Here is a 25265-nt window from a genome sequence, read left to right as displayed (position 1 = left end):
ACGATTGAGCCATCCAAAGTGTACAGATACATGAGAGGGGAATTACACTGAGCGGCGGACTGGCTTGCGAAGCAAATAGGGCTGTTGAGCCAAAACCAAATAGGCCAACGTCAGGCAACGCCATTGTAGTGGGAGACTCCATTGTGAGAGGTATGGACAGGGGTTTCTGCGGCAACAGACGGGATTCGAGGATGGTGTGCAGCCTTCCTGGTGCCAGGATCCAGCATGTCACGGACAAAGTGCAGAAAATCCTCACGGGCGAAGGGGAACAGCCGGAAGTGGTAGCGCATGTCGGCACAAACGATGTCGGAAAGAAGGGGATGAAGGTTAAGGGGGGACTTGATAGAGGTTTTTAAAATGATGAGCGGGATAGACAGAGTTGACGTGGAAAAGCTTTTCCCACTGAGAGTAGGGAAGATTCAAACAAGGGGACATGACTTGAGAATTAAGGGACTGAAGTTTAGGGGTAACATGAGGGGGAACCTCTTTACTCAGAGAGTGGTAGCTGTGTGGAATGAGCTTCCAGTGAAGGTGGTGGAGGCAAGTTCGTTTTTATCATTTAAAAATAAATTGGATAGTTATATGGATGGGAAGGGAATGGAGGGTTATGGTCTGAGCGCAGGTATATGGGACTAGGGGAGATTATGTGTTCGGCACGGACTAGAAGGGTCGAGATGGCCTGTTTCCGTGCTGTAATTGTTATATGGTTATATGGTTAATATTCTGCAGCGTGACTTTAGAGAGCTCGGAGAAATGCTGGAAAGCAGGACCTCCAGGGTGGTCATCTCCGGTTTGCTTCCAGTTCCCCGTGCTGGCGAGAGCAGGAACAGGGAGATATGGGACCTGCATGTGTGACCGAACCAGGTTCCCAGTCTCCACGAAAACCAAGCTTTTGCTTTCATGCTGCTACTAATTAATGAAGGCACATATTTAGGGATAGAAATTGATAAAGAACTGCGCCAATCAACAATGACTGAGATTAAGGGACTTGCTTATGTAAATATTGTGATGAGTTTTTATTTTTGCTCTTTTACATGAGTCATAATGAAATCCAACCGTAGGTCATAAAAATCCTTTCTCTTAAATGCTAATGAAATTTCTCTGTCCCTATTAGCGGTCTGTCATTAACAGTAATTTGCAACCATCCTATTCTGCTTTCTTCTAATGAATACTGGGCTGCATTCAAGTATATCCTCTGGTTATTGTCTTGTGCTTGCTTAGACTGCACAAATAAGTCTCCCTTCTTGAGTTGTGTATGATCAAAGGATCCACGCAGTAGAACACGTGCGGCACGGTGGCGCAGCGGTAGAGTTGCCGCTTTGCAGCGCCAGGGACCCGGGTTCAATACTGACTACGGGTGCCGTCTGTAGGGAGTTTGCACGTCGTGTGTGTTTTCTCCGAGACAATAGACAATAGGTGCAGGAGTAGGCCATTCAGCCCTTCGAGCCAGCACCGCCATTCAATGTGATCATGGCTGATCATCCCCAACCAGTACCCCGTTCCTGCCTTCCCCCCTGACTCCACTATTTTTAAGAGCCCCATCTAGCTCTCTCTTGAAAGTATCCAGAGAACCGGCCTCCACCGCCCTCTGAGGCAGAGAATTCCACAGACTCTCCACTCTCTGTGAGAAAAAGGTTTTTCCTCGTCTCCGTTCTAAATGGCTTTGTATCATCTTTAAGCTTGCAAATCTTGCCATGTACGTCCTTGTCCAAATCATTGATGTAGGTGACAAACAGCAACGGGCACAACACCGAGCCCTGAGGCACGCCACTAGTCACAGGCCTCCAGTCCGAGAGGCAACCTTCAAACATCACCCTCGGCTTCCTTCCATGGAGCCAATTTTCTATACGTTTAGCCATCTCTCCTTGGATCCCATGCGATCTCACCTGCACCCTCAAAGTAAAAAGAAAGAGGGTGGCCTTCTGACTATGAGAGTGGGTGAAGAAGTATTCAGCAAACCACAGTTGCCGTGGAGACACGAGCTAGACAGAGCTGGATGGGGCTTTTAATGATAGCGGAGTCAGGGGATATGGGGAGAAGGCAGGAACGGGGTACTGATTGGGGATGATCAGCCATGATCACATTGAATGGTGGTGCTGGCTCGAAGGGCCGAATGGCCTACTCCTGCACCTATTGTCTATTGTCTTACAGTGCCAGAGACCCCGGTGCTGTCTGTACGGAGTTTGTACGTTCTCCCCGTGACCTGCGTGGGTTTTCTCCGAGATCTTCAGTTTCCTCCCACACGCCACAGACGTACAGGTTTGCAGGTTAATTGGCTCGGTGTAAATGTAAAATTGTCCCCAGCGTGTGTGGGATAGTGTTTTATTGTGCGGCGATGGCTGGTTGGTGCCGACTCGGTGGGCTGAAGGGGATAGAGAATAGACAATAGATGCAGGAGTAGGCCATTCGGCCCTTCGAGCCAGCACCACCATTCAATGTGATCATGGCTAATCATCCCCAATCAGTACCCCGTTCCTGCCTTTCCCCACAGTTCCCCTGACTCCGCTATCTTTAAGAGCCCTATCTAGTTCTCTCTTGAAAGCATCCAGAGAACCTGCCTCCACCGCCCTCTGAGGCAGAGAATGCCACAGACTCACCACTGTCTGTGAGAAAAAATGTTTCCTCGTCTCCGTTCTAAATGGCGTACTCCTTATTCTTAAATGTATCTCGAAACTAAACTACACTAAACCTTCTCAGCATCTTAACAAGCAATTAATTTAATTTACACGCAAGGGTAATTTGGGTCATCTTGTGTCTGTTTGTTGAAGGAACCAACTTGCATCAGTTTCCCCCCCCCCCCCCCCCCCCCCCCCCCCCCCCCCCCCCCAGAACGGAGCAAAACAGAAGGCATTAGTGAAGCAAAGAAACAAGAGCTGCCTTGACGAACATTGAAATATGGAACCACGCATGCTCGCTAACATAAGAGTGTTTACTTCCACACATTGAAGCAGGAGTCAGAATAGTGAAAGGGCAGCTCTTAAAGCAAAGAAAAGCTGCAAAGAAGAAAAAAAAAACAGAAAGAAGCGTGAGATCGGCCGGGTTGCCGTCCGGGACAAACGGAAGGGTTTGATTTGCTGCGGGGTCTTTGGGAAGAGTAGAATGTAGGACGAGGTCAGGAGAGATCAGTGTTGGGAAGTGGAAGACAATGCAGGAATTAGAATTAGCAACGAGAACAAGGGCTGGGAAATTAGCTGAATGACAGGGCTGGAGAAGTTTCAGATAATGACGAAAAGCCAAGGACCTGGCATTCATGTAAATCTGATCAGCTTAGTGATACATAGAAACATAGTAATTAGGTGCAGGAGTAGGCCATTCGGCCCTTTGAGCCTGCACCGCCATTCAATATGATCATGGCTGATCATCCAACTCAGTATCCTGTACCTGCCTTCTCTCCATACCCCCTGATCCCCTTAGCCACAGGGGCCACATCTAACTCCCTCTTAAATATAGCCATTGAACTGGCCTCAACTATGTCCCCTTATCCCAATCCCCTTATCCTTAAGCTGTGACCCCTTGTCCTGGACTTCCCCAACATCCATTCTCTCAGCATATGACAGTCCCGCCATCCCGGGAATTAACCTTGTAAATCTACGCTGCACTCCCTGAATTCTCCAGGCGCTCCGGTTTCCTCCCACACTCCAAAGACATACAGGTTTGTAGGTTAATTAGCTTCAGTAAAATGGTAACTGGTAAATAGTCTCTAGTGTGTAGGATGGTGTTAAGTGTGCGCGGGGATTGCTGGCCCGCGCGGACTCTGTGGGCCAAAGGGGCCTGTTTCCACGCTCTATCTCTAAAGTTAGAGCATAGGTGAAGATGCAGAGTGAGTCAATGGTGTGGAGTCTGGATTTAGTGATGCATTTGACGTCTCAACAGGGGCACGGTGGACTCTGTACTCACGTACTGCATAAATACATGGTACTCCACCTGCAACTGCTCGGACAGGAAGGCTCTGCAGAGGGTAGTGAGGGGAGCAGAGAGGATCATTGGCGTCTCCCTACCCTCGGTACAAGAACTGTTCCAGAGCCGCTGTCTGAAAAAGGCTCTGAGACTAGCTAAGGACAAACTGCACCCCCTCCACACACACCTGGATCTCCTGCCATCAGGCAAGAGATACCGTAGCATCAAAGCCCGGACTACCAGACTGCTAAACAGCTTTCTGCCACAGGCTGTGAGGCTGCTAAACAGTCACTCCACCTGATTCTGTGGCTTTGCACTGACATTTTTATAACTCTGGCACTGGCCACTCAAATCAGCTGCCCTGGACATTTTAATGATTGTTTTTACTGTATTTTAATGTTGCTGTTTTACCTGCTTTTAACTATTTATACTGTTTCATCAGGGACTGGATTGTTTTTACTGTTATTATGTGTGAAATGTTTTAAGTTTCATGTGCGATGCTCCGGTATTCCCTGGGAAACGTCTTCTCATTTTGCACTGTAACATAGAAACATAGAAAATAGGTGCAGGAGTAGGCCATTCGGCCCTTCGAGCCTGCACCGCCATTCAATATGATCATGGCTGATCATCCAACTCAGTATCCTGTACCTGCCTTCTCTCCATACCCCCTGATCCCCTTAGCCACAAGGGCCACATCTAACCCCCTCTTAAATATAGCCAATGAACTGGCCTCAACTACTTTCTGTGGCAGAGAATTCCAGAGATTCACCACTCTCTGTGTGAAAAAACGTTTTTCTCATCTCAGTCCTAAAGATTTCCCCCTTATCCTTGACTGTGACCCCTTGTTCTGGACTTCCCCAACATCGGGAACAATCTTCCTGCATCTAGCCTTTCCAACCCCTTAAGAAATGTGTAAGTTTCTATTAGATCCCCCCTCAATCTTCTAAACTCTAGCGAGTACAAGCTGGGTTTATCCAGTCTTTCTTCATATGAAAGTCCTGACATCCCAGGAATCAGTCTGGTGAACCTTCTCTATACTCCCTCTATGGCAAGAATGTCTTTCCTCAGATTAGGAGACCAAAACTGTACGCAATACTCCAGGTGTGGTCTCACCAAGACCCTGTACAACTGCAGTAGAACCTCCCTGCTCCTATACTCAAATCCCTTTGCTATGAATGCTAACATACCATTCGCTTTCTTCACTGCCTGCTGCACCTGCATGCCTACTTTCGATGACTGGTGTACCATGACACCCAGGTCTCGTTGCATCTCCCCTTTTCCTAATCGGCCACCATTCAGATAATAGTCTACTTTCCTGTTGTTGCCACCAAAGTGGATAACCTCACATTTATCCACAATGTACAACTGTTGCTCTGCAAGATGACAATAAAGGTTGATTGATTGATTGATTAATTGATTGATGACAGTTTGTTTCTGTCTCGCAAGGTGACAGATATTGCTGATGCCATGATACTGAAGCAGCTTTTTGAAAACCTATTCAGAAATGGCGTTGTTGTTGTGGCCACATCCAACAGACCACCTGAAGGTGAGATTAATTGTTTTTAAATGGGTAGGAAATATTCAGCGGGATATCGGTCAAACGCGGGGAGTTGGGACCTATGGAGATAGGATATGTTGGTCGGTGCGGGCGAGTTGGGCTGAAGGTAGGGTCGCCAACTTTCTCACACCCAAATAAGGGACAAAAGGTCAAAATAAGGGAGTAATTCCCGACGGCAATTCGTTGACCAACTAGGCCGTGGCTGGGTGAATGATGAGTTGGCGCCGGGTGCTGGACTAACCGCAAAGCCCAGCCGGCGGGCCAGCTGAGGAGGTTTGGCCCGGTAAAACTCCTCGGCAAAGTCCGGCCCTCCCCCCCCCCCCCCCCCCCCCCCGTCTAACGTATATAAACCGATGATCAACCACGAGAAGGAAGGGTGGTGATGTTGGCAGTAAGCGAAGGTCGGACAGTCGACCGACGGGGCCACGGGCGAGGTGTCACTGCTGCTGCTGCTGCACTCCACGGGCTGCACCACGTCGGGACGGGTGAGGCGGGGCCGGACACGGCGCTCCGACCCGACAGAACCCTCAACCCGAGTAGTAAACATAGAAACATAGAAACATAGAAATTAGGTGCAGGAGTAGGCCATTCGGCCCTTCGAGCCTGCACCGCCATTCAATATGATCATGGCTGATCATCCAACTCAGTATCCTGTACCTGCCTTCTCTCCCTACCCTCTGATCCCCTTAGCCACAAGGGCCACATCTAACTCCCTCTTAAATATAGCCAATGAACTGGCCTCAACTACCCTCTGTGGCAGAGAGTTCCACAGATTCACCACTCTGTGTGAAAAAAGTTTTTTTCATCTCGGTTTTAAAGGATTTGCCCCTTATCCTTAAGCTGTGACCCCTTGTCCTGGACTTCCCCAACATCGGGAACAATCTTCCTGCATCTAGCCTGTCCAACCCCTTAAGAATTTTGTAAGTTTCTATAAGATCCCCTCTCAATCTCCTATCCAGTCTTTCTTCATAAGGACATCCCAGGAATCAGTCTGGTGAACCTTCTCTGCACTCCCTCTATGGCAATAATGTCCTTCCTCAGATTAGTAGCAGTCAAATACGGGACAAGGGCGGTCCCGTACGGGACAAACCAATTTAGCCCAATATACGGGATGTCCCGGCTAAGAGGGGCCGAAGGGCCTGTTTTCACACTGTCTGACTCTAAGACTTGCTGTGCTGCACCAGCATTTTGTGTTTTGCTCAAGATTACAGCATCTGCAGTTCCTTGTGTCTCCCTGGTAGAATAATATCATCTTTGTATCTCCGGGGTGATAAGCAGAGGCTCTTTGTAGAAAAGAGTTTTAGACATTGGAGATACAGCACGGAAACAGGCCCTTCGGCCCACCGAGTCCGTGCTGACCAGCAATCACTAGCACTAACCTACACATTAGGGATAATTTACATTTTTTTTTACCAAAGCCATTTACCGTACAAACATGTACAGAAAGAAAACAAAACAAACGCAAACTGCTGGAATGACTCAGCGGGTTAAGCAGCATCTCTGGAGGACATAGCTAGCTCTTTTTCACACAGAGAGTTGTGAGTCGGTGGAATTCTCTGCCTCAGAGGGCGGTGGAGGCCGGTTCTCTGCATGCTTTCGAGAGAGAGAGCTAGATAGGGCTCTTAAAGATAGCGGAGTCAGGGAATATGGGGAGAAGGCAGGAACAGGGTACTGATTGGGGATTATCAGTCATGATCACATTGAATGGCGGTGCTGGTTCGAAGGGCCGAATGGCCTGCTCCTGCACCTATTGTCTATTGAAGATAGGACATGCAAGGGTCCCAATCCTACCCATGTCCTTCAGAGATGCTGCTTGATCCACTGAGTTACTCCAGGACTTTGGTCTTCCTTGTGAGGGGGTATATCAACCACATCCTCATAGTAGACCACGATGGTATAGAACTGTACAACTTAAACTCTTTGAAGCAAAGGTGAAGCCCAAAGCAAATTGGAGGAACAGCACCTCATCTTTGGTGTCACGGACAGAGTGCAGAAAATCCTCAAGGGCGAAGGTGAACATCCGGAAGTGGTAGTGCATGTCGGCACAAACGATGTCGGAAAGAAGGGGATGAATATTCTGCAGCGTGACTTTAGAGAGCTCGGAAAAATGTTGAAAAGCTGGACCTCCAGGGTTGTTATCTCCGGTTTGCTTCCAGTTCCTCGTGCTGGCGAGAGCAGGAACAGGGAGATACGGGACTTGAACGTGTGGCTGAGGAACTGGTGCACGGGGCAGGGATTTAGATTCTTAGATCACTGGGATCTGTTTTGGGGTAAGGGGGAACTGTACAAAAGGGACGGATTGCATCTTAACAGGTGTTGGACCAGCATTCTGGCAGGCAGGTTTGCCACTGCTACACGGGTGGCTTTAAACTGAATAAGGGGGGTGGGGTGTCGAATGGGATAGTGGAGGATGGAGTTAAAGGGAAAGGGTTTCTTAAATGTGTGAGCGTAGAGACGGAGGGGTGTAAAATGAGGGTAGAAGCAATAGGTAGCAAGGTGAAAAGTAAAAGTGGCAGGCAGACAAAACCAGGGCAAAAATCAAAAAGGGCCACTTTTCAACATAATTGTATAAGGGGTAAGAGTGTTGTAAAAACAAGCCTGAAGGCTTTGTGTCTCAATGCAAGGAGCATTCGTAATAAGGTGGATGAGTTGAATGTGCAGATAGCTATTGATGACTATGATATAGTTGGGATCACGGAGACATGGCTCCAGGGTGACCGAGGCTGGGAGCTGAACATCCAGGGATATTCAATATTCAGGAGGGATAGACAGAAAGGAAAAGGAGGTGGGGTAGCGTTACTGATTAGAGAGGGGATTAATGCAATGGAAAGGAAGGACATTAGTTTGGAGGATGTGGAATCGGTATGGGTAGAGCTGCAAAACACTAAGGGGCAGAAAACGCTGGTGGGTGTTGTGTACAGGCCACCTAACAGTAGTAGTGAAGTTGGAGATGGTATCAAACAGGAAATTAGAAATGCGTGCGACAAAGGCAAAACAGTTATAATGGGTGACTTCAATCTACATATAGATTGGGTGAATCAAATTGGCAGGGGTGCAGAGGAAGAGGATTTCTTGGAACGTATGCGGGATAGTTATCTAAATCAACATGTAGAGGAACCAACGAGAGAGCAGGCTATTTTAGACTGGGTATTGAGTAATGAGGAAGGGTTAGTTAGCAATCTTGTTGTACGTGCCCCCTTGGGCAAGAGTGACCATAATATGGTTGAGTTCTTCATTAGGATGGAGAGTGACATTGTTAATTCAGAAACAATGGTTCTGAACTTAAAGAAAGGTAACTTTGAGGGTATGAGACGTGAATTGGCCAAGATTGACTGGCAATTAATTCTAAAAGGGTTGACGGTGGATATGCAATGGAAGACATTTAAAGACTGCATGGATGAACTACAAAAATTGTTCATCCCAGTTTGGCAAAAGAATAAATCAGGGAAGGTAGTACATCCGTGGATAACAAGGGAAATCAGGGATAGTATCAAAGCGAAGGATGATGCGTACAAATTAGCCAGAAAAAGCAGCATACCGGAGGACTGGGAGAAATTCAAAGACCAGCAGAGGAGGACAAAGGGCTTAATTAAGAAAGGAAAAATAGATTATGAAAGAAAACTGGCAGGGAACATAAAAACTGACTGCAAAAGTTTTTATAGATATGTGAAAAGAAAGAGATTAGTTAAAACAAATGTAGGTCCCTTGCAGTCAGAAACAGGTGAGTTGATCATGGGAAACAAGGATATGGCGGACCAATTGAATAACTACTTTGGTTCCGTCTTCACTAAGGAAGACATAAATAATTTGCCGGAAATAGCAGGGGACCGCGGGTCAAATGAGTTGGAGGAATTGAGTGAAATCCAGGTTAGCCGGGAAGTGTTGTTGGGTAAATTGAATGGATTAAAGGCCGATAAATCCCCAGGGCCAGATAGGCTGCATCCCAGAGTACTTAAGGAAGTAGCTCCAGAAATAGTGGATGCATTAGTAATAATCTTTCAAAACTCTTTAGATTCTGGAGTAGTTCCCGAAGATTGGCGGGTAGCAAACATAACCCCACTTTTTAAGAAGGGAGGGAGAGAGAAAATGGGGAATTACAGACCAGTTAGTCTAACATCGGTAGTGGGGAAACTGCTAGAGTCAGTTATTAAAAATGGGATAGCAGCACATTTGGAAAGTGGTGAAATCATTGGACAAAGTCAGCATGGATTTACGAAAGGTAAATCATGTCTGACGAATCTTATAGAATTTTTCGAGGATGTAACTAGTAGCGTGGATAGGGGAGAACCAGTGGATGTGGTCTGGACTTCCAGAAGGCTTTCGACAAGGTCCCACATAAAAGATTAGTATACAAACTTAAAGCACACGGCATTGGGGGTTCAGTATTGATGTGGATAGAGAACTGGCTGGCAAACAGGAAGCAAAGAGTAGGAGTAAACGGGTCCTTTTCACAATGGCAGGCAGTGATTAGTGGGGTACCACAAGGGTCAGTGCTGGGACCCCAGCTATTTAAAATATATATTAATGATCTGGATGAGGGAATTGAAGGCAATATCTCCAAGTTTGCGGATGACACTAAGCTGGGGGACAGTGTTAGCTGTGAGGAGGATGCTAGGAGACTGCAAGGTGACTTGGATAGGCTGGGTGAGTGGGCAAATGTTTGGCAGATGCAGTATAATGTGGATAAATGTGAGGTTATCCATTTTGGTGGTAAAAACGGGAAAGCAGACTATTATCTAAATGGTGGCCGATTGGGAAAGGGGGAGATGCAGCGAGACCTGGGTGTCATGGTACACCATTCATTGAAGGTAGGCATGCAGGTGCAGCAGGCAGTAAAGTAAGCGAATGGTATGTTAGCTTTCATTGCAAAAGGATTTGAGTATAGGAGCAGGGAGGTTCTACTGCAGTTGTACAGGGTCTTGGTGAGACCACACCTGGAGTATTGCGTACAGTTTTGGTCTCCAAATCTGAGGAAGGACATTCTTGCCATAGAGGGAGTGCAGAGACGGTTCACCAGACTGATTCCTGGGATGTCAGGACTGTCTTATGAAGAAAGACTGGATAGACTTGGTTTATACTCTCTAGAATTTAGGAGATTGAGAGGGGATCTTATAGAAACTTACAAAATTCTTAAGGGGTTGGACAGGCTAGATGCAGGAAGGTTGTTCCCGATGTTAGGGAAGTCCAGGACATGGGGTCACAGCTTAAGGATAAGGGGGAAATCCTTTAAAACCGAGATGAGAGGAACCTTTTTCACACAGAGAGTGGTGTATCTCTGGAACTCTCTGCCGCAGAGGGTAGTCGAGGCCAGTTCATTGGCTATATTTAAGAGGGAGTTAGATGTGGCCCTTGTGGCTAAGGGGATCAGCGGGTATGGAGAGAAGGCAGGTACGGGATACTGAGTTGGATGATCAGCCATGATCATATTGAATGGTGGTGCAGGCTCGAAGGGCCGAATGGCCTACTCCTGCACCTAATTTCTATGTTTCTATGTTTCTATCTTTCGTTTGGGCAGCCGACAACCCAGCGGTATGAATATTGATTTCTTTAACTTCAGAGTAACCCTTGCAACCCCCTCTCTCAGTCCCGTCCCTCCCCCACCCAAGTCGTTGTACTAGTTTCACTGTCTTCCTGTTGAGTTTCGCTATTTGTATAACTCGTTATCATTCTTCCCCGCAGCCAACAATGGACTCCATCTTTTCTTGATCATCGTTTTCTGGTTTTGATCTGTCTTTTTGCATATCTTTCATTCATTTGCTCTATGTACATTCTCATATCTCTCGGCTCCATCTCCCCTGACTCTCAGTCTGAAGAAGGGTCTCGACCCAAAACATCACCTATTTCTTCTCTCCGGAGATGCTGCCTGTCCTGCTGAATTATTTCAGCTTTTGTGTCTATCTTTGGTGTAAATCAGCCTCTGCAGTTCCTTCCTTTGCATAACCTTGTTATTTGGTTTGTTCACAATCTCATCATCGGCGGTCACTCGAAACGAGTATGACTGTCCTCTCATGGAGGACGCCTGTGCGTGACTTTGTTTAACGTGGGGAGACTGGTGCACAGACAGCCACCCCATGGTCCTTGACAGATCTGGGTCAGGATCCAGTGGCATGGAGTCCCAGATGACCGGAGACCCTTTTGTGCTACAGCCTTCATCCGCCTTCCCAGCCATTGTGACGTTAGCTCCACTAAGGTCAGCCATCGTCCTCCGCCTGTTCCACCATTGAGGTCTTGGTTGGATTGCTCTTGGTCGGAGACCTCCCCCTTGACCGTACCGCCATGGGTGGCCCTACCAGGAGCATAGATAGCTCCAGACGGCATCGCTCTCAGGATCTCAGGTCCACACAAGCTTCTCCACCACGACAAGGTGACCATCCGCGGAGAAGGAATTCACAATCTACACTTACCATTGCTTCATTCCTGAGGATACTTTCTGCTTTGACATCATCTACATTTATTAGCTTTTCTATTTTCCTTTTTGCTGTCTAACCACACAGCAAAAAGACAATACCTGATTACAATCGAGCCACCCACTGTGTACAGAAACATGATTAAGGGAATAACTTGAATAACATTTAGTGCAAGATAACGCCAATAATCAAAGATAGTCCGAGGGTCTCCAATGATGTAGATAGTAGCTCAGGACTGGTCTCTAGTGTATAATCGAGTCAGAAACAGGTCTTTCAGCCCAATGCGTGCATCCCTGCTGACCAAGATGCCCCATCTAAGCTCGTCCCACCTACCCACGTTTGGCCCATACCTAAACCTTTCCTATCCATGTACCTGTACAAATATCTTTTGAATACTGTTATAGTACCAGCCTCAACCACCTTCTCTGGCAGCACGACCATACTCCCCCCTTCCATACTCTCCGTCTTGTGTGTTATCCAAACAGATCATTTACACCAACACATAAAAAACAAATCAAACTAGTGTGTGTTTCTACAAAAAGTGTGACATTATACGTACAACTGAAGTTCACAAATAAATTATTTCACCATGATTCAGATTAATTAAAAACCCTCACAACAGCAGTACATGACAGGGAGAGATAGTTCATGAAGTTTGGGAACATTTCATTGACGAACAAAATTCCTTGTTTAACATACGTTCCTATGCGTTTTTTTACACGTTATGTTTGGTGTCCACCATAACAACCGTTACATGAAATTTTGAAAGTCTTTTTTTTTTTTTCTAAAGCATGACAGCTGATTTCTTCACTTTTGCTGTTTTTCAACATACAAATGTACGTTCTTGCTATAAACATGGAGTATGTTATCTACTGAAACGGGCGTTACACGCGTGGCTCAGTGTCCAAGAGCCGACACCAAAATGGAAGTAGCTCCTGTTTCTTCCAGTATTTCTTTTTTTTTGTATATTCTTTCTCATGTTTTGAATAAACTTTATGGAAGTAATTGTCCATTCATAATAAAGGGGCTGTCCCACTTGGGCGACCTGATCGGCGAGTTTAGAAGAGTTTGAAAAAATGACATGTTGAAGACCTCCTTCGACCTCCTTCAACTATGTTCAAGTTCAAGTGAATTTATTGTCATGTGTCCCTGTATAGGACAATGAAATTCTTGCTTTGCTTCAGCACACAGAGCATGGTGCTGAAAGCTGATGAGCTTTTTTGATAATTGCATTAGTGTTCTCGGACCAGGAAAGATCTTCAGAGATGTGCACGCCCAGGAATTTGAAGTTCTTGACCCTTTCAACCATCGACCCGTTGATATAAATGGGGCTGTGGGGCCCCCTCCTACTCCTTCCAAAGTCCACAATCAGTTCCTTGGTTTTGCTGGTGTTGAGGGCCAGGTTATTGTGCTGGCACCATATGGACAGTTGCCAGAGCACGCAGCCTTGAGGTGCTCCCGTGCTGATTGTTATCGAGGCTGTCTCATTTCCACCAATACAAACAGACTGTGGTCTGTGAATGAGGAAGTCGAGGATCCAATTGCAGAGGGATGCGCAGAGACCCAGTTCTGCGAGTTTGGTAACCAGCTTGGAGGGGATGATTGTGTTAAATGCTGAGCTGTAATCGATGAATAACAGCCTGACATATGAGTTTTTGTTGTCCAAGTGGTCCAGAGCGGAGTGGAGGGCCAGCGAAATCGCATCCACTCTTGATCTATTGTGGCGGTAAGCGAACTGCAGCGGGTCCAGGTGTTTGTCGACGTAGGAGTTGATTTGATCCATGTTGAAGACTATGTTGAAGACTATGTTGAAGACTAGCTAAGACTAGCTACGACTAACTTCGGGAAAATTGGACACCAATTTTTGGTGGAAAGTGAAGACTATCTCCTTCAACCCTTCGACTATGATGAAGACTGACTACGACTACCTTCGACTCCCCTCGATCACCTACGACTAACATGCCGACCTACTACGACTAAACCTACGAGTAAAATAGTATTGATTTTTTTCCATGGCGACCTTTTTTTACTCGCGGGCATTTTTAACATTTTTAAAAAAACGCCGCGTCCTAGCTGAGGCCTCGACTACGCGGGGACTACTCTCGAGCGTGAAGGAGAGTTACGAAGGCCTCCTACGACCTCGTGTCGACCATGCTGTGAGTACGAGTCAAGGGCAAACTCGCCAGAACTCGCGGATTAGGTCGCCCAAGTGGGACAGGCCCTTAAGAGACTGCAGGTACGTAATTTGATGGAAATATAGCTACTGCAAAATGCTGGTGTGAGGGTGGACACCAAAAATATTCACTACTTTTGTCATGCAGCAGCTTTTACAGAATCTTGATATTAAGGTTACTTTCTTCTCATAATTCCATTATCTATTGAGTTCTTCAAACTAAAAAAATTTCAATCTCCTTGGGAAGTTCTTTGGTCTTAATTTACCATTGTGGTGTAACGGTGGTTACTCTAAAATAGGGTGGACACCAAGAGTAACCACCCGTTACACTCTTTGAAATATGGCCATTCAGAGCACTTAATGCCAAATTCATCAAACGTTTTGCTTGCGACTGTGAAACATGCATCTCTACAAAGCAGCATGTTTGAAGGTAGACAAAAGTGCTGGAGAAACTCAGCGGGCGCAGCAGCATCTATGGAGCAAAGGAAATAGGCAACGTTTTGGACCGAAACCCTTCTTCAGACTGATGTAGGGTGGGGGGGGGGAGGAGAGGAGGAGCCCGAGGGCTGAGGGAGAGCTGGGAAGGGGAGGAGACAGCAAGGGCCACGGGAAATTGAAGAATTCAATATTTATGCCGCTAGGGTGCAGACTTCCCAAGAGGTCCTTCTTAAGCAGCATATTTGAAAATGTTTTGAATTATAATGAAATCAATGCAGAAATTGCTTCTTTATTTCATTGTGTCCAAGCATGTCACATTTTTGGTGTCCTAAAAATTGATATTTTTGGAGTATAAACTGGTTTAATCAGTGAATTAATTTAATTCCTAACTTGATTTTATATCTGTTATCTCTTGCACATTGTTTTTTAAAAAAAACATATTTTTATTAGAAGTACAGTAAATTACAATAATACACATCAGATATATCTTATTACATTTGTTGTATCACTTTGTTTTTCGAGCTTTAAAAAAGATAGAAATAAAAGAAATAAGGAAAGTGAGCAAGAATCGTGAAGGTGCAGGAAAGTGTTGGGAAAATAAAGCCCCTTAGGGAGGAAGTTAGAGAAGGAAGTAAAGAAAGGAAATAGACCCAGAAAGAAAAGAAAAAAAAAGGAAAAACAATCGCTCTATTGTAACACAAAACTCGCAAAAAAGTATATACTAACCGTGTTTTTTTAAATTTTTTTAATGTATTTTAAAACCCCCGTTACTAGATCTTGGTATCAATTATATTTTAAATTACTATTGCACCTTATGCTTGTAATAATTCCATAAATGCAGACCACATCTTTTGGAAGTGGTCTGCTTTGCCTGCTAGGAGGAGATCTCTTGCACATTTTGAGTAAAATATTAACACCATCCTACTTGAAACAGTGGAGATATGACATTTTTAAAGCCCTGTCCCACGGTACGAATTCATTCCAAGACTCGCTAACGGCAGGTAAGCACGGGAAGATGCGTGAAGATTTTTCAACATGTTGAAAAATGTCCACGAGAGCCCCGAGTACCCACGAGTGGCCATTATCGTAAATCTCTGAGTTCAAATCAGGGCAAACTCGTGGGAACTCTTGGAATGAACTCGTACCGTGGGACAGGGCTTTAAATGTTCTGTGCTGAAATCTCTACAGTCTTTTAAAAATACACATTATAGTACCAACCTCCTCTGGCAGCACGTCCATACTCCCCCCTTCCATACTCTCCGTCTTGTGTGTTATCCAAACAATTCAAGTACACCATACGTAAATACAACCAAGTCAAACTAGTACAATAGGTAGAGCAATGGGGAAGATACAGAGTGCAGAATATAGTTCTCAGCATTGTGGCGCATCAGTTCCACAGACAAAGTCCAATGTCCGCAATGGGGTAGAAGTGAATTGGACAGTGCCCTAACTTATGGAAAGACCATTCAGAAGCCTGATGATAGTCTTCGATAGAGAGGATATTTCCACTAGTGGGAGAGTCTCGGACCGGAGGTCATAGCCTCAGAATAAAAGGACGCTCTTTTCCAAAGGAGATGAGGAGGAGTTTCTTTACTCAGAGGGTGGTGAATCTGTGGATTTCATTGCCACAGAAGGCAGTGGAGGCCAAGTTATTGGATATTTTTAAGGCAGATGTAGATAGATTCTTGATGGGTATGGTTGTCGGGGGTTACGGGGGAAGGCAGGACAATGGGGTTGAGAGGGAAAAAGATAGATTGAATGATGGAGTAGACTTGATGGGCTGAATGGCCTAATTCTGCTCCTATCACTTATGAACACAGGGTTCCTGAGTCTGATGTGGACACCCCCAGTTAGAACCCAATACATCAGAGTGCCTGGTGTTGTTCACTCTGGTGTGCTTCCTAATGCCCCTGTCCCACTTAGGAAACCTGAACGGAAACCTCTGGAGACTTTGAGCCCCACCCAATGTTTCCGTGCGGTTCCCGGAGGTTTTTGTCAGTCTCCCTACCTGCTTCCACTACCTGCAACCTCCGGCAACCACCTGCAACCTCCGGGAACTGCACGGAAACCTTGGGTGGGGCGCAAAGTCTCCAGAGGTTTCCGTTCAGGTTTCCTAAGTGGGACAGGGGCATTTAGATTGAGCTCTAGAGGCTAGCGGATGCTCCGGTTTCTTCTAGAATTTAGAAGATTGAGAGGGGATCTTATAGAAACTTACAAAATTCTTAAGGGGTTGGACAGGCTAGATGCAGGAAGATTGTTCCCGATGTTGGGGAAGTCCAGAACAAGGGGTCACAGTTTAAGGATAAGGGAGAAATCTTTTAGGACCGAGATGAGGAAAACATTTTTCACACAGAGAGTGGTGAATCTCTGGAATTCTCTGCCACAGAAGGTAGTTAAGGCCAGTTCATTGGCTATATTTAAGAGGGAGTTAGATGTGGCCCTTGTGGCTAAAGGGATCAGGGGGTATGGAGAGAAGGCAGGTACGGGATACTGAGTTGGATGATCAGCCATGATCATATGGAATGGCGGTGCAGGCTCGAAGGGCCGAATGGCCTACTAGTGCACCTATTTTCTATGTATCTATGAGAGGGTAAGATAGATCAGCTTTGATTGAATGGTGGAGTAGACGTGATGGGCCGAATGGCCTAATTCTCCTCCTATCACTTATGAACACAGGGTTCCTGAGTCTGATGTGGACACCCCCAGTTAGATCCGAATACATCAGAGTGCCTGCAGACTGGCTGGAGTTATTCACCCTGGTGTGCTTCCTATCGTAGATCATGATTAACGAACGCTCTATATTGCACGAGCAGGAATCAATTTTGTGCCTTAGGTCTTGCTTATTACCCGCTATTGTCGGGCGCTTGCATTTACCAAACTTTGAAAAGAGAAGCTATTACCAGGCTAAGTCGCAAAACTAACAAACCAATTTTCTCTTTCAATTTCAGACCTCTATAAAAACGGGCTTCAGAGGTCCAACTTTGTGCCATTCATCGCCGTGCTGAAGGTAAGGATTGTCACGTTTTTGATGTTCACTGACTGCCGTGTTGATCACAGTTTACCTAGCTTCCTTTGATCTTGCCTTCAAGGTGAATGAATGGTACAAATAATTATCACGGTTGCTGCTAATGGAATCGCTGTTGGGAAAAGCCAGCCCCACAATGGCAGGTCCTCAGGCAGCAACGTGATAGCTTGCTTTCTTTAAACTTGACTGCCACGGGCAATTTCTAAATTTTAAAAGAAAGCTTGGGCACCAGGTGATATATTGTGAAATAAAACTGGCATCTGTAACGAGGGAGGTGACAGAATGAACTGCAAGATGCTGGAAAAATCGAAGGTAGATAGATATGCTGGAGAAAAACTCAGCGGGTGAGGCAGCATCTGTGGAGCGAAGGAATAGGTGACAATAGACAATAGACAATAGGTGCAGGAGTAGGCCATTCGGCCCTTCGAGCCAGCACCACAATTCAATGTGATCATGGCTGATCATCCCCAATCAGTACCCCGTTCCTGCCTTCTCCCCATATCCCCTGACTCCGCTATCTTTACGAGCCCTATCTAGCTCTCTCTTGAAAGCATCCAGAGAACTGGCCTCCACCGCCCTCTGAGGCAGAGAGAGAGCGAGACCCTTCTTCAGACCGATGTGGGGGTGGGGTGGGGCGGGAAGAGGCGGAGACAGTGGGCTGTGGGAGAGCTGGGAAGGGGAGGGGAAAGAGGGAGAAAGCAAGGACTACCTGAAATTGGAGAAGTCAATGTTCATACCGCTGGGGTGTAAACTACCATATGTAACGAGGGGGGGGGGAGGGCAGAATATCATCTATGTAACATTTGCATGCGCAGATGCCAGTTTAAACCGAAGATAGACACAAAATGCTGGAGTAACTCAGCGGGTCGGGCAGTATCTCTGGAGAGAAGGAATAGGTGAGGTTTGGGTTTTGAAGAAGGCTCTCGAGCGGGAACGTCACCTTTTCCTTTCCCCCAGAGATGCCGCCTGACTCGCTGAGGTACGTCAGCACTTCAAGGTCTCACAGTGAGTTTATTGGTTTATTGTTACAAGTACCAATTAAGGTAAAGTGAAATTCAAATTGCCGTACAATCACACCAATAAAGGGCATTAAGACGCCCAAATAATTGTTTTTGACATGAACATCCACCGCAGAGACTCCCCCACATTCCTCACTGTGATGGAAGGCCCAAAAAAAGTTCAATCTTCTTTCCTTCTTTGTTCTCGATCCTTCCGTTGTCGGGGCGATCTTGGCTCCCGTAGCCGGCGGTCGAGTCTTCGGCATCGGGGCGATCAGGTTCCCGCATCGGGGGGGATCTCAGCTTCCCTGCGCCGGGCAATTGGACTCCCGTGTCGGGACTGGTCGAACCTCCTGCGGCTTGGAGCTCCTCCATAGACTTTGTGTCTAACTTGGCTAGGCGATCGTTTCGCCGAACACCTCCGCTCGGTCCTCATTAACCGACCTGATCTCCCTGTGACTCAGCACTTCGACTCCCCCTCCCATTCCAAATCCGACCTCTCTGTCCTGGGCCTCCTCCATGGCCAGAGTGAGCACCACCTGAAACTGGAGGAGCAGCACCTCATATTCCGCTTGGGCAGTCTGCACCCTAGCGGCATAAACATTGACTTCTCCAATTTCTGGTAACCCTTGCTGTCTCCTCCCCTTCCCAGCTCTCCCGCAGCCCTCTGGCTCCTCCTCTTCCTTTCTTTTTCCTGCCCCCCCCCTATCCTGCATCAGTCTGAAGAAGAGTTTCGGCCCGAAACGTTGCCTATTTCCTTCGCTCCATAGATGCTGCTGCACCCGCTGAGTTTCTCCAGCACTTTTGTCTACCTTCGATTTTCCAGCATCTGCAGTTCCTTCTTGAACATTGTGTCTATCTTTTGTTTCTGTACAGTTCTGTGACACCCCCTGAATACAATTAATCATGTGGCGGCCTGGTGTTGCAGCGGTAGAGTTGCTGCCTCACAGCGCCGGAGACCCAGGTTTGATCCTGACTACGAGTGCTGTCTGTACAGAGTTTGTACGTTCTCCCTGTGAGTTTTCTCCGGGTGCTCCAGTTTCCTCCCACACTCCAAAGACGTACCGGTTTTGTAGGCTAATTGGCTTTGGAAAAAAATTGGAAATTGTCCCTAGTGTGTGTGCAGGATAGTGCTCGGTGATCGATGATCGGAGCGAGCTCCGTGGGCAAAGGGCCTGTTTCCATGCTGTATTTCTAAACAAAATTGAACTAAATGAATGACAACATTTAAAAGACATTTGGACAGGTGCAGATTAAGTGGGCCGATGGGCCTATTTCCACCTAACTTCTCTAAAGTCTATAGTCCCTCAGTCCATTGAGATATGCAGCCTGAATCTAGTTACTCCAGCACTGTGTCTTCTTTTGTAAACCAGCATCTGCGGATCCTTATTTCTGCATTTTAAGTAGGGATTGATAGGTGAGTTTAGGATGATTACCACAGAATGGCGGGACTGTCATATGCTGAGAGAATGGAGCAGCTGGGCTTGTACACTATGGAGTTTAGAAGGATGAGAGGATATCTCAAGATTCAAGATTCAAGATTCAATTTAATTGTCATTTGGACCCCTTGAGGTCCAAACGAAATGCCGTTTCTGCAGCCATACATTACAAACAAATAGACCCAAGACACAACATAATTTACATAAACATCCATCACATTGTTGTGACGGAAGGCCAAAAAAACATCTCTCCACTGCACTCTCCCCCCCCCCCCGATGTCAGAGTCAAAGTCAAAGCCCCCGGCTGGCGATGGCGATTGTCCCGCGGCCATTAAAGCCACGCCGGGTGGTGCAAGGTCGCACACCGGGTCTTGGTGTTAGAGCCCCCGGCGTGCGCTCGCAGAGTCCCGCGGCCATTCCAAGCCGCGCGGGGCGGTGATGTCAGGCCCCGCTCCAGGAGCTCTTCGACCCCGCAACTCGGGCGGGAGAAGTCGCCGTTGTGAGAGCCCTGAAAAGCGGTCTCCCTCCAGGGACCCGCGGGCTCCCGGTGCCGCCGTCCGCCAGACCCGCAGCTGCAGCCTCCGAATCTCCGGAGGTCGGGCCACATCAGCAGCAGCGCTCCACCACCGCTCCACCCGCTCTGGACTCGGCCAGCTCCGCGACGGTGAGGTGAGTCGTCGGCACCAGAGTCCCCGGTCTTCTCCTGTTGGAGGCCGCTCCTCGTTGCAGCCCCAACGACAACGGAGACCCGACAAGAAAAGGTCGGGTCTCCCGTGCAGGGAGAGATTTTAAAAGTTACCCCCTCCCTCCCACCCCACCCCCACCCCCCCACACACACACACCCCAACAAAAAAATAACAAAAACTGCATAGAAACATAGACATAAAATAATAAAAACGCAGACGGGCTGCAGAGGCCGCTGCTGACGAGAGTCGCGCCGCCTACCTCATTGAAACATATAAGATTGTTAAGGGCTTGGACACGCGAGAGACAGGAAACGTGTTCCCGATGCCTAATTTTATATCTGTTATGGAGTCATATTGTCATGTTGCACAGAAACTGGCCTTTCAGCTCATAAGTTCATAAGTCGTAGGAACAGAATTAGGCCATTCAGCCCATCGAGTCTACTCCAACATTCAATCGTGGCTGATCTATCTTTCCCTCTCAACCCCATTCTCCTGCTTTCTCCTCATAAACTTGGACACCCTTACTAATCAAGAATCTGTCCATCTCCATCTTAAAAATGTCATAAAAACATAGAAAAATAGGTGCATGAATGGGCCATTTGGCCCTTCGAGCCAGCACCACCATTCAATATGATCATGGCTGATCAACTAAAATCAGTACCCTGTTCCTGCTTTTTCATCCATAACCATTGATTCCTTTAGCCCTAAGAGCTAAAAATTGACTTGGCCTCCATAGCCGTCTGTGGCAATGATCAGCCATGATCATATTGAATGGCGGTGCAGGCTCGAAGGGCCGAATGGCCTACTCCTGCACCTAATTTCTATGTTTCTATGTTTCTATGCAATGAATTCCACAGAATCACCACACTCTGACTAAAGAAATTCCTCCTCCTCTTTTTAACTGTACGTTCTTTTATTCTAAGGCTGTTGCCTCTGATCCTAGATTCTTCCACGAGTGGAAACATCCTCTCCACATTCATTCTATCCGGGCCTGTCACTATTTACCCAACCTGCCCAAGCCGACCAAGTTGCCCCATCTGTACTGGTCCCACCTACCCCCGTTTAGCCCGTAGAAACAATCTCTAGCTCAAAGAGACTGTTTCAAAATGTATAAGCACAAATAAAACCCTCTACATCCTAGCAAATAAAATCCCAGACACATCCACTCACTCCTTCCCCAAGCCTCCCATCAAATGCAACAGTCCTATCTGTTTTAACCGAGTAAATGATTGGGTGGCACAGAGGCGCATCTAGTAGAGCCGCTGCTTCACGGTGCCACAGACCCGGGTTCAATTCTGATCTCAGGTGCTGTCTGTGTGGAGTTTGCACGTTATCCCAAATGGGTTTCTCCCTTGGATTTCCCCTGGTTTCTACCCACATCCCAAAGACGTGGCTGGTTTGTAGGATAATTGGCCTCTGTAAACTATCCCTAGCATGTAGGATAGAACTAGTGTACAGGTGATCGCTGGTCGGTGTGGACTCGGAGGGCCGGAGGGCCTGTTTCCGTTCTGTGTGAGATGAGGGAAAACTTTTTCCACCCAGAGAGTTGTGAGTCTGTGGAATTCTCTGCCACAGATGGCAGTGGAGGCCAATTCACTGGATGTTTTCAAGGGAGAGTTAGATTTAGCTCTTGGGGCTAACGGAATCAAAGGATATGGGGAAAAAGCTGGAATGGGGTATTGATTTTGGATGATCATATTGAATGGTGGTGCTGGCTCGAAGGGCCAAATGGCCTACTCCTGCGCCTATTTTCTATGTTTCTATGTATCTTTAAATGAAACTAAACTTAACTGTGAGTCTTATGATTTGACAGCTATAGTTTCTTTGATGTCAATGGTTCGATGGTTCTTTATTGTCACATGTACATACATACAGTGAAGTTGGTTTTTGTGTACAGTTCAGTAAATTATTGCCATATCTAAGCACAATCTCTGATTAACACTCTATCCAGGCCTATCGCTATTCGGTAGGTTTCAATGAGTGCCTCCCGCATCTTTCTAATCTCCAGCGAGTACAGGCCTAGTGCCTTCAAACGCTCATTATATGTTAACACAATCATTCCTGGGATCATTCTCGTAAACCTCCTCTGGACCCTCTCCAGCGCCAGCACATCCCTCCTCAGATATCTTTCTTAATACACAAATATTATAGACAATAGACAATAGGTGCAGGAGTAGGCCATTCGGCACCTTCCAGCCAGCACCGCCATTCACACTGATCATGGCTGATCATCCACAATCAGTAACCCGTTCCTGCCTTCTCCCCATTTCTCTTCACTGCTCTATCTTTAAGAGATCTATCTAACTCTCTTTTAAAAGCCGGCCTCCATCACCCTCTGAGGCAGAGAATTCCACAGACTCACAACTCTCTGTGTGAAATAGTGTTTCCTCATCTCAGTTCTAAATGGCTTACCCCTTCTTCAGACGGGTCTGAAGGGGCCTGAACATCTCGACCAGAAACGTCACCCATTCCTTCTCTCCACTGATGCTGTCTGTCCCGCTGAGTTACTCCAGCATTTGTGTCTATCTTCGGTTTAAATATCTGCAATTTCCTTCCTCCATTCTGTTCCTTGCCAAACATCTTTCCAACAGCGAGCAGTACATTTGCTCAGTCGGACTGGACCTACCTGATCTCCCGGTTGCCAAACACTTTAACTCCCCGCTCCAATTCCCACACTGACCTTTCTGTCCTGGGCCTCCTCCATTGTCAGAGTGAGGCCTAGCGCAAATTGGAGAAACAGCATCTCATATTTTGCTTAGGGCAGCTTACACCCCAGTGGTATGATTATTCTCTAACTTCAAGTAACCCCTGCATTCCCTCTCTCTCCACCCCTCCCCCCACATGTCGAACCAGCTTCAAAAGTCGTCTTGAGTCTCATTGTCTGAAACTCATTTTCACCCAGGCCACAGCTAACCTGTTTCCTCTATCATCGTTACTTCTTCGCATGTCTTTCATTCATTTAGAAACATAGAAAATAGAAAATAGGTGCAGGAGGAAACCATTCGGCCCTTCGAACCAGCACCGCCATTCATTGTGATCATGGCTGATCGTCCCCAATCAATAACCCGTGCCTGCCTTCTCCCCATATCCCTTGACTCCACTAGCCCCTAGTGCTCTATCTAACTCTCTCATAAATCCATCCAGTGACTTGGCCTCCACTGCCCTCTGTGGCAGGGAATTCCATAAATTCACGACTCTCTGGATGAAAACGTTTTTTCTCACCTCCGTCTTAAATGACCTCCCCTTTATTCTAAGACTGTGTGGCCCCTGGTTCTGGACTCGCCCAACATTGGGAACATTTTTCCTGCATCTAGCTTGTCCAGTCCTTTTATAATTTTATATGTTTCTGTAAGATCCCCCTCATCCTTCTAAACTCCAGTGAATACAAGCCTAGTGTTTTCAATCTTTCCTCATATGACAGTCCCGCCATCCCAGGGATCAATCTCGTGAACCTATGCTGCACTGCCTCAATCACAAGGATGTTCTTCCTCAAATTAGGAGACCAAAACTGTACACATTACTCTAGATGTGGTCTCACCAGAGCCCTATACAACTGCATCTATATCTCTCTACATCACCGTCTATATCTCTCCTTTCCCTTTCCCTTCTCTTTCTCTCCAGTCTGAAGAAGGGTCTCGACCTGAAACGTCGCCTATTCCTTCTCTCCAGAGATGGAGTCTAACCCGCTGAGTTACCCCAGCTTTTTGAGTCTCTCTTCGGTTGAAACCCAGCGTCTGCAGTTACCTTCCGACACCATGAACCATCAACCCGGCCTCGTGGAGTTATCAGTGTGGACGCTCAAATTGAGTTGTCAGATTGCTGCCTTAGAAGGGGTTGACACTACAAGAACCTTTTATGAGCCACAATGACCCGCAGCCCAACCGGTGAGGTCAGGTTGGTGACCTCCGTGTGACTGTCACCTAGGTTGAGCCGCGAGGTTAATCCCTTGCCAATGTATTTGCTTCTCAATTGACTTCACAGCGCAGTCTTCTCACCGATGTCAATTTAATTCCGAGCCATTTATCATTTGATGCCTGCCGCTAAATCTGCGCCGCCAACTTCGCTCTTGCCTCGGCTCTCGTTCGGGCGCGGAGCCGCAACCGTTCACAATCTACACAAGAGTTCTGAAGTTTATTTGGCTTAGCTATTTTGGTTTAGCTTAGTTTTATTGTCGTGTGTTGCAGAGGTACAGTGAAAAGCTTTTCTTGCGCGCCAACCAGTCAGCAGAAAGACAACCCAGCCACTCACGCAAATGATAAGGGGAAAAACGTTTAGTGCCAGGGAAAGCCAGGAAAATAAAATCCGATCATCCAAAACCCAGCAATTAGATTTATGTCAATTGTCGATTGTTTAAGACTTCCAATGAAGCATAACTTTACCTTGTCCCACTCTGGTTTGCAGTATCACTGGCCCAGAGTGAAACTAATAAATGTCTTCTCTCTCTGGTGCACTGATGTAATGTTGAATCTAGTGTGGGGGGGGGGGGGGGGGGGGGTTCTCTCTGTTTTAATCCCAAGGCAATTAGTATAGTCATTGGGATTTTTAAATTCTTTGTTACTGTCCACCTCGGAGGTCTTGCAGGGAAGAACCCTAATCCAATAAACGTCTCATTTAGATCATGAATAGAAAGGAGGAGGGGGTACC

At 46.8% G+C, this 25265-nt stretch overlaps 1 protein-coding gene across 1 annotated transcript in view; it reads left to right on the top strand.

Moving 5' to 3' along the window:
• afg1lb (AFG1 like ATPase b) overlaps positions 1 to 25265 on the top strand; it is a 127025-nt gene that overhangs the window by 45369 nt on the left and 56391 nt on the right. The window contains exons 7-8 of the mRNA XM_055634930.1: positions 5344 to 5443; positions 17422 to 17480. Of these exons, the coding sequence (XP_055490905.1) occupies positions 5344 to 5443; positions 17422 to 17480 (159 nt within the window). The remainder of the gene's footprint in view (positions 1 to 5343; positions 5444 to 17421; positions 17481 to 25265) is intronic.

Source organism: Leucoraja erinacea, chromosome 5, assembly GCF_028641065.1.
Source record: "Leucoraja erinacea ecotype New England chromosome 5, Leri_hhj_1, whole genome shotgun sequence".
Taxonomy (NCBI): Eukaryota; Metazoa; Chordata; class Chondrichthyes; order Rajiformes; family Rajidae; genus Leucoraja; species Leucoraja erinaceus.
This window is presented reverse-complemented; position numbering and strand designations above follow the sequence as displayed.